The sequence below is a fragment of the Platalea leucorodia genome, assembly GCF_965183815.1.
Source record: "Platalea leucorodia genome assembly, chromosome: 8".
NCBI classification, from domain to species: domain Eukaryota; kingdom Metazoa; phylum Chordata; class Aves; order Pelecaniformes; family Threskiornithidae; genus Platalea; species Platalea leucorodia.
The window spans coordinates 6,395,150-6,405,231 of record NC_138830.1 but is presented as its reverse complement, the minus strand read 5'-3'; the positions used below and the strand labels follow the sequence as shown (position 1 = coordinate 6,405,231).

Below are 10,082 nucleotides of genomic sequence, written 5' to 3'. Positions count from 1 at the left end.
GCAGCAAACTGCGCTCGTTTGCTTCTTTGCATTTTTTTTTTTTTAAATAAATGTACAGAATCTGTGCCATGATGGGCAAGAAGAAAGCAAGCCACAAAATGCCATCTTCCCTCCCCTCCAAGGGAAAATATAAAGGAAGTTTACTGCAAAGGAAAAAAGAAAAAACAACAATAAAGAAAATAAAAGAAAAAGGAAAAAAAAAAGAAAAAAAAGAGAGAGAGACACACATAGAATTTACTTAATCAGGATCAATACAAAGATCCCCGATAATAATAATAATAATAATATACCTTAGACATGGCACAGTCAAAGTCTCAGTTTCAGTATAAAAAATAATGATTGATTAACATCTGCTGGCAAAAGTCTGCGAAGGCACTTCATCGATTAATGATCTGAGAACGGCCCTTCCCCGCAGCGCGCACATCTGGCGGGGGAGAGCACACAGCTGTATCCTCTACTCGCATGCGGCGGTGCCGGGGTGGGCGGCGGGGCGGCGGTCAGAACCGGTACGTGGTCTTCTCCAGGACTTCGAGGTAATCCGGCTTGGTTTGGAGTTTGGCCCTTAACTCGAGGTATTCGCTTGTGGGGGTTTGGTGGTCTGAGAAGCCCTTGCCGGCCGCGAAGAGAAGGGTTTCTTTGAGCCTGGCGTCCTGCTGGAGGTCCGGGTATTGCATGCCAGGGGGATGGACGTGCAGTTCCTTCAGCTTGGGCACGGTGCCGTACAGGCAGTCCACGAAGCCCACGGCGCAGGGCGGCGGGCGGTCGCGGTCCCGCGGGGCGCCTCCCGCCGCCGCCGCCACCCCGAGCCCGCCGCCGCCCGCCGCCAGCCCGCCGCCCGCGGGGTGCTGGGGGTGGACGGCGACGATGGTGTTGAGCTGCGAGCTGGACACGGCCAGGCTCCACTCCTGCTCCTTCTCCAGCAAGGTGCGGTAGTTGGTGCCCGGCTCCTGCGCGGCGGCGGCGGCGGCGGCGGCGGCGGCGTGGGCGAAGCGCTCGCCGCCGCCCCGCAGCAGCTCCGCCGCCTCCCCGCCGCCGCCGCCGCCGCCGCCCGCCGCCTCCTCCTCCTCCCGCGGCTTGTAGATGGGGTTGTTGCACATCTGGGTCACCGGGTGCGGGATGTAGTCGTAGACGTGGCCCGCCGGGGGCGCCTTCTCCGGGGACCGCTCCCCCCCGCCGCCGCCGCCGCCGCCGCCGCCGCCGCCGCCCTCCTCGAAGAGCCGCGGGCAGCGCAGCGGCACGCCGCCCAGGTCGGCCGCCTCCGCCCGCGGGCCGCGGAAGGGCAGCTTCCGCCGGCGGCGGCGCAGCACGAAGGCGAAAAGCCCGGCGGCGACCAGGACGGCGGAGAAGAAGAGGACGAGGAGGCTGAGGATGAGGACGGAGAGCGGCACGGCGGCGGCGGCCGGCGGCAGCTCGTAGGCGGCGGGGCCGGTGGCGGAGGGCGGCGGAGGGGCGGCGGGGGGCGAGGCGGCGGCGGCGGCGGCGGCGGGGGGGCGCAGGGCGGCGGGGCAGAGGGCCGCCAGCTCCAGGGAGCGCAGGTCGCGGCGGGCCAGGCGCTCGGGGCTGGCGCACAGCACCTCGCCCACCACGCTGACGGAGCTGAGCGCCTCCAGCCACTGCTTCAGCGGCACCAGCTCGCAGGTGCAGTCCCAAGGGTTGAGCTTCAGGTCGATCTGGACGATGGCGTGGAGGTGCTCCAGCACCCCGGCCACCGGCAGGGCCAAGAAGTGGTTGTTGCGCAGGTTGAGGCGGGCCAGGGAGGTGCCGGCGAAGGCGTCGGTGGGCAGGGTGCGGAGCAAGTTGTCGTTGAGGAAGAGGAGCTTCAGGTTGGGCATGAGGCTGAAGGCCGCCGGCTGGATTTCCCTGATCAGGTTGTACTCGAAGTACAGGTAATGCAAACTCTGCAGGCCCCGGAACATGCCCGGGGTGAGCCGCTCGATGTCGTTGCCGTTCAGGTACAGGCTCTTGAGATTCGGCAGGTTGATAAAAGCCCCGTCCTGCACGTAGGAGATCCGGTTGTTCCCCAGGTGTAAGAGATCCAAGGAGGAAAAATTCCAGAAGTCGGAGCGGTAAATTTTCTGGATCAAATTCCCGCTTAGGTACAGCTTCTTGGCGTTCAAGGGCCTGGGCAGGAGCTCGGAGATGTTGTGAAACCCTCGCTCCTTGCAGTTGACCGTCAGGCCCAGGTCGTTGATGTGCAAACTGCAAGAGCACCCGGTAGGGCAGATGATGGGGATGGGGGGCCGGGTCTGGTAGGCAGCCACGGGCGGCTGGTTGGGCCCGGGGTACAGGCCACGGGATGTCGGGGGAGGCCGGGGCGCCCTGGGCTGCTTGGTGGGTTTGGGCTGCTTGTTGGATGTTTTGTACTCAACAGAGGAAGCGGTGAAATGGAAGGAGGACAGCATGGAGGAAGGCTTCGTAGGCCACGCGTTCTCCTTGCTGGACGACAGCTGAGGGATGCCCAGGCTGGCTTCCACCTCGGAGTCAGACAGCATGGGGCAGAGCTTACTTCTTTTGATTTCCCGCAGGTCCTTCCCATGGAAGTGGAAGGGGGTCTCGCAGGTGATGTCCCCCACGAGAGCGGTGTAGGGGATGCGCTCCAGCCAGCTCTTCAGCTGCACGATCTCACACGTACAGTTCCACGGGTTCTCCTCCAGCTGGATCTCCATCAGGCTCCTTCCAATATGGTCCAACATCCCGCGGTACGAAAGGACTTTTAGCCGGTTCCCGCGCAAGTCCAAGTGGGTTAAGGACACGGACTTAAATAAGTTGGTGGGAAGCATGGGGATAAGATTGTCATTTAGGATAAGGACCCTCAATTTACTTAGGTTTCGAAATGCCCCGCTTTCAATCCGTTTAATGACATTGTAATCTGCCTGCAGATATTCCAGACTTTCCAAACCCAGGAAAGTGTCATTTCGGAAAATGTCCAATTTGTTTTCGTGCAAATACAACCTCTTCAGAACTCGGAGCCCGTTAAAAGCCCCCGTCTGGATGTCCTGCAGTGCATTGTTCCCAAGGTTAATAGACACAGCATTGTTCAAGTGAAGAAAACTGTTGGTGTACAATTTCCTCATGGAATTCCTCTGCAGATAAAGTTTAAAAGGTCTCGACCACGACTCTGTTATCTGACTAATATTTATAAATCCTTTGTTGTCGCAATGTATATGGAAAAGGCTCTCCTTCACTTCACAGTAACATGGATCAAAGCAGGGCTCATCAAGTTCCTCCGAGTCCTCTATCAAGGGAATTGGTGTAGTCCATGCTAGAGCAATTGTGCTTAGAAGAATTATCCACAACATCCTTCCTTTATGAAGCGTCTCTGCCGTGGAAGGTTTCACCATTTGTTGATGTTTACAAAACTGCAAGGGGAAGAAAAATGCAGATTTCAGTATTTCTGTCCTGCCCCGCTCCTTTTACTAAGCCCCTACCTGCTAGACTTGTGTTAGGCTCCTGGAAAGTTCAGCAGTTGTTGGGCAGACGTTCACAACCAACTCTAGGGGTGTCAGATGGGCGAGCCTTGCCCTGATTTATACTTAAGAGACATTAGAAGGTTTAATCACGCGATATCAGCCTCCCTTGTCCCCCCATTTGGTAAATGCCACCTATAAAGAGGACAGCACATGCAGACCAAACAGCAACACGAGCACACAAGCTGAATGTGTTGCGTCTTTACATGTTTTCCCCCGTAGGACCAGCGTTTAGAACCACACGTATTTCATACTTGTTTGCAATTTTAGCTTTGTAGCCATCATAGCCCGCATTGACTACGGGGGGAAATACCAGTGGGTAGATTTCTCTGGTGTCGCACTACATCCTTCATACATGCAAACTCTCAAAGTTATTGAATCTCAGTCCTTGAATCTCTCTCCCTCCCGGCTCAATATATTCCATACGTAAGTTCAAAGGAATGTGCAAGGTTTGCTGATGTCCCTGGCAAAACGGTTCCCTTCAGAAATCCCCACAATATCTTTAAAATAGTAGATGGTTAACACCTCTGATTTAAAAGAAAGATCTTCCCCTTTCAAACGCGCCGGTGAATTAATGCAACTGGTATATTATCAGATAAATACATACCACATATTAGTCATTTTAGCTGATTAAAGCATTTAGAGATGATTAATCTTTCTAAAGCACATGCCCATGCGATCAGCAGATCTAAAGGGAAGTGACAGCTAAAGAGGCACCTCGGATTGAAACGCTCAGCCTGCCTTGGATTAGGGTGTTTTGCGCCCCCAGGACCAAGCAGGAGACCCGGTTAAAAAGCTGAAAGTGGAAGAAAAAAATACCTTGACACTTACCAGCCGATAAATTATCTATCCTACTATATACGTTTCCGAATGAAGACACCATTCTTCTCCAATCAGATGAAAATAATACTGTACTAATGAGATGCAGCTCCTTCAACATATGGTTTCACCCTTCCTTTCACCAGATATTTTAAATGTATGGGCACAGAGAAATGCTAAGGATGGTAATAATAACGGCGGTGATGCAGCCTTCCTTGAATCACTGAAACGCCCATTAGAATTATTCGGAGCGATCGTTGCTTTTCGTCTTAATCTTTCAAAAGAAAAGGTCCTTTTCGCCTTCCTCGTGTAAGAACTAGAAAATTTTGCCCCCCATCCACAAACTTAAGAGCAGAAAGATGCATTTAGGGGAGAGAAATGCCAGAGGAACAGAAATCCTTAGGATCAACTTGCGAATGAAACCCTCCCCTGTGGGAAAGAGGAGATGGTTGAAAGCATGAAAGGAGAAATACCCTCTGCAATTAAAATCAGCGTCTAATTGGGGAGAAGGGAGAGAGATGAGAGCTATATTGCAGTATCAGTCTCTCTGTCTCCTTTGCAAAATATTAGCCACTTAAGTTCTTTCTCTTCTGCAAGGGCTGTAATAAAAAATAAAAAAATAAATAAAGAGGATTATTATATCTTCTTTTTGGAGGGGTGTCTTTGACCCTAGGCGGAAACAAAAGGATCCAGAAAGGTTGTACTTACCGGTTTGCAGGAGAGATTTTAGCACATCGTTACAAAAGAAAAAAGAGGGGAAGGGGGAAAAAAAGCTCGAGTTTAAAGATTGCTGGTTTCTCTCTGTCTCTCCCTCTCTGTGTCTCTCTCTCTCCCTCTCTCTCTACTCCTGCTGAAGCTGAGGCAAAAGGAAAAAAAAAAAAAAGAAAAAAAAAAAAAAAAAGAAGCAAGCCTGAGACGTGCTGGGAATGCAATGAGCCCCTCAATGATCTTCTTTAGGATGCAGAGCTGCTGTTTGGCACACTCAATGGAGGAGGGAGGAGAGGGGCTGCTGCAGGCTCCAGCGCCGCCGCCGCCGCCGCCGCCTTCTCCGGGCCCCGGCAGCGCGGAGCGGGAGGGCTGGGGCACGGCGGAGGATCTCGGGCTTCTCTCCTTCGCCGTGCGTGTGTGTGTGCGTGTGTGTGCGTGTGCGTGTGTGTGTCTGTGTGTGGTGGTGTTGTTGCCCTGGATCAGGCTTTTCCGCGTCATGAAAATGAGCTTCAAGAAGGGGAACAAATGAAGGGGGCGCGCTTGGCACCAGGTCGGGGGCGCGCATTTGGGAAGCCCTGACTATACATTTTTTTTTTCCCCTGCCTTTTTTAATTTTTTTTTTTTTTTTTTTTTAAGAGGGAAGGAGGGGGCTGGTTGGCGGAGAGGAAGGGAAGTGGGAAACGAGCAGATGGGGGAGGAAAAAAACCAAGAAGAATCAGAGAGGAAAAAGCCGCCGGGATGGGTCACAATTTGCACACCCCCCCCTTTCTAAAAAAAAAAAAAAAAAGAAAAAAGAAAAAAAGAAAAAAAGAAAAAAAAAGCCCAACTCTGAAGGAAATCAAAGATGCTCTGACTGCAAGCGCCAGCCGAGCTGCCGGGGCTGCGGCGGAGAGCAGCCCGGCGGGGCCCGGAGAGGGGCAGCGGTGTCCCGCCCCGGCCGCCCCGGCTCCCCCCGCCGCGCACCCCTGCGCCGCCAGCGCCTCCTCCTCTCCGTCCTCCTCTCCCTCTGCCTCTCCTTCTTCCCGCCCGTCCCGCTGCCGTGCCGCGCCTCCAGCCTCGCAGCCTCTCCCAGATCCAGCAGCCTCCCGCCCGCCAAGGAGGCAAAGCCAAAAAAACCTCGTGGGAGAGACCCGCCACCTTTCGCATCCTTCCACCCGGCGCGGCCGCCACCGCGGAGTGTACGCGGAGGCGGAGGGCCGCGCCTGCGGAGGGCAGCGCCGCCGGCCGGCATCTGCCCGCCCCGGGAGCCGCAGGCAGGTAACGGGGCTGCGCGGGGAGGGGGGGCGGCGGATCCGCGGAGCGGGGCGCAGGGGGAGGCTTGCGCGGGTTCGTCCGTGGCTGAAAGTTGGCGGGCGAGATGCGCCGGGTGCGTGGGGGTGTGGGGGGGGGCTGCGGGCTCTGCCTCCGCCAGGTCGCACCCCGCCGGGAGGGAAGGGCTGCGGACAGGGCGGGAGGTGGCCCCCGCGATGCCTCTTGCACCCGCGCCGTCCGCGCACGTCCGCGCACGTCCGCGCACGTCCGCGCACACACACGCGCATCCCCGGCCACGCACACCCGTGCACACCCCCCCGGGCACACCCGTACCTCCACGCCCAGCGGGGCCAGGAGGCTGCGCGCCCCGCGGGAGCCGGGGCACCCCCCGGGGCAGCCGGCAGCACCCACCGCCCGCCCCCGCGCCCGGCCCTCGCCTGCGACCCGAACTCCCCTTCCCACCTGCCCGGGGGAACTCGGCCGGGAGGAGACTTAACTGGAACCGCGGCTCGGCAGCAAAAAGTTGACGGGCAAAGCTGCAGGTACCGGAGGGAGAGCCCGGGGGGCCCGCGGCCTCCTGCCGCCCCGACGGGGCTCTCCGCGGGCAGGGGCGCTGCCTCCGCGCCCGCGGACATGCACCATCTTTCCCAGCCTCCGAAGCTCTCCTTCACCGGTGCAATATGGATGCACCGCTCCCTCTTAATTAAATTGCTGCATCATTCATTTTCTGACGCGGGAGCAACATGGGGTACCAGCGGGCAACATGCACCTGGCACCCCCCCTTTAAAAAAGAGGGGGGGCGGAGAAAAAGGGCGAAACGGGAAATCACAACAGTTTGTTCTTGTAACAAGCTCGCACAGCGGCTTTAGCAGCAACTCAGGGAAACGACCTATGCACAGTCCCCCCCTTGCACCCCGCTGTGTTTGGGGGGGCAGCTGCCCCCCCGATGCTGGGCGAGCCGGCAGCGGCCGGCGCTGCGCTCCGGGCGGGCGGGGCCGCTGTGGCGGGGGGCTGCAGCCATCCTGCCCTGACCTTGCACCGCCCCTTCCCCCGGCCGGCAACTTTCCGAAATGCCACCGAATAACGCTCGTCATCCTTTCCAGGGCTTCTGCCTTCAAGTTTTGCAGATGGGTTGGGGAAAAGAAGGAGGGAGGGCGGGCTGGGAGGGGATGGCCCTTGAATGCAAATCAGCGAGCGCTGCAGGGCTCCTCGGGGATGGCAGCGTCCCCGCCGGATCCCCCGCTCGCAGGCAGGGCCGGCTGCAGGTCCCCAGGCCGCCCCGCCGGCTGCCGGCCCGCCGGGGAGCCTGGGCCGCCCGCCCCCGCCCTCGCCTCCTGCTCGGCTGTCGCACAGGGCAGCCCCCGCGGGATGCCCTCGGGCTGGGGGAAGGCCATCTCCCCTCATCTCCCGCTGGCATCCTTCATGCGTCCTACAGTCTTGCAGCGAGATGACGAGGAGACCTTAGCTCCCCGAAGAGGCGGCTCTCCCTGCGTTTGGCCGGGATGAAAGACCTGTGTCCCCTTGTCCCCCCAGCCAGGAGACAGAAATCACTGCGGGCCATTCCCCCACATCTCTCTCCAGCCAAAGCAGCTCACGGCCTTTCTATCACAGCTCGTTTTGTCGGCACAACCTGCTGAGAACGGGATCAGTGTGCGTGTGATTGGCAGGAGCTCTGGCTAAGGGTAGGGCGGGCTGATGTAACCAAGATTGGGACGTCACTTGGTTATTAATAATAACTATTATTATTGGCAAGTGAGCTGTTTCCTTGCAAAGCCCTGTCCTGGAGCTGTGGAGTCACTGAAGATGCATGTCACCGGGGTGGGAGGCTGGCAGGTGCCCTCCTGGCTGCCTCTTTCCAGCCTCAGTTGTAATTACCAAAATGCACCTTTTCCCCCCCGACAGCCTTATGAAAATAAGGGAGAGAGAAGCCACGGATAACTTCTGTGACAAATTAGAAAAGGATACTTGAACAATTAGTGTACCTTTCCGAAAGTATCATTACAGCATTACATTTCCACTGGAGGCGACCATTCCCCCCACTGCAGTCATTGCAACGCCGTCATTTAGTGCTTCATTCAGTCTGCAGCGTGAACCAGCCCCTTCCCTTGCTAATAGAAGTGGCAATGGTTGAGAGAAAGAGGGAGTTTTCTCCCAAAGCTCGCCCTGCCTGTCCAGAAAGAAATATTCTGGTCTTTAATAGTCTCTTCTGTCTCGAGCAATCTATGGTAAGGGCAAAAGCAATAAATAGTGCAAGGGCAAGGGAAACTCTCTTGTAATTATTATAGATGTGAGCTGCTTCCTGGTGCTCTATATTTTGTTAAAGCTAAGGAGTAGCTTAGAGGTTCTGGATCTGAGTGTTGAAAGGTTTTAGATACAAGACAGTGCCTGGGCTCCAGCTGCATTTTTGCCTAAAAGCCCTGGCCAAGCCTGCTCCTGCCCTGCGCTCACACCCAGCTCACCGCACGCCGATGGCAAGGAGGGGGGATCGCCTTGAGCTGCCATTTATCAGGGCAGGTGAACATGTGGGAACCCAAGTGCGGGAGGGGGAGCAGAGAGGCACGAGCAGGCTGCGATGCTGATTAATCCGTGACGCAAAACCCACATGCACTTGCTTGGGAGCGCTGCCAGCTGGGTGCTCCGGGGAGAGATGCTCGCGTGCCCCCGCCGGGGTGCAGAGCAGGCCCGTGGCTTGGAGAGGGCTTCCCGCGGGGCACCCTGCCTTTGGGGGCCTCGTCGATGTAACGTGGAAATCCTTGAATCAGGAGGAAAGGCCAGAGTGCTGGGCTGTGGAAAATACCGTGCTGTAATTCTCCAGCACGCAGAGAGTGGTCTTGGGCAGAAACATTCGTAGCTGCAAAGGCTGTAAGAGGCAGACGCCTGATAACGCCATTAGTCTGCCTGGGCTGGGTTCAAAGCTGAGCCTTGCAGAGCAAGGGCTTAAAATTCCTTCGCTGGTCTAGTGACCCCTCTTCCGTCCCCATGAGATTTCTATTTGTCTGGTGTGTTCAGATAAATATATTTAAAATTGAGATTCCCCCCTCTCCCCTTTTTTTTTTTTGAAGAACCTTTCGAATATTCTTGGGTTTGTATATTATAAATTGTTCAAACTGGGAAATTTTAGTGTCTTTGAAAATGTTGATAGAGGGAAATCAGAAGAGAGAATCTTCTCTGCATAGCAGTTAGTGAAGCAGTTTATGAGGCTTAACTTTTCTCTTCCCCTCTCTGTTACTTAGTTCACTTGTCAAACAGACAGACAGAAACAAAATTATCAGGTGGAATTTACCTACAATCCTTCTTTGGAAGAGAATATTTCTGTTAAAATCTGTGTCGCATTGTTCCGACACTGTTTTAGGGACCACGACCTCTCTCGCTATTGTATCAACAGTTCAGAGCCATTTCAAGGGGATCTGAGTTTGATGCAGAGGGCTGTCCTCTGCCCCTCAAGTCAATGCAGAGGTTTCATTGACTGCTGGAGGAGGACATTTGGACTGTGAGAACTCAGGGCAAGGCTCAGTCCTTCCGACAACTTCAGGGGGAGCTGCGGGAGGCCCTGAGGTCCCTTCAGCCTGTTACTGGTTGCTCAGCTGAAGGCTGGTATCCTTTTCTCCATACAGTCCTGGTATTTGACGTGCCATGTACAAGTACAGGCACAGCTTATTTGAACTGCATAAGCATTAGTGAATACACATGAAATGGAGGAAATGTAAGAATTTTAAACTGGGCTGTTCCAGCTGGAAAGCTTCTTACGTCAAACTGATGCTCCTGGCCACAATTTTTACTGTTAGTCACCTCATTATCAGTTATATATTATCCTATGGAATAGCTGTTGATTTTTCC

The 10,082-nt window shown here is 55.6% G+C and overlaps 1 protein-coding gene across 1 annotated transcript; it reads right to left on the bottom strand.

Moving 5' to 3' along the window:
- Positions 1-497: 497 nt before the first annotated feature.
- On the bottom strand, positions 498-3,341 carry SLITRK3 (SLIT and NTRK like family member 3; the record flags this gene model as incomplete). Its single annotated transcript, XM_082318997.1, has 1 exon — positions 498-3,341. One exon carries the CDS (start codon positions 3,339-3,341, stop codon positions 498-500), a length of 2,844 nt encoding a protein of 947 aa, XP_082175123.1.
- Positions 3,342-10,082: the final 6,741 nt, after the last annotated feature.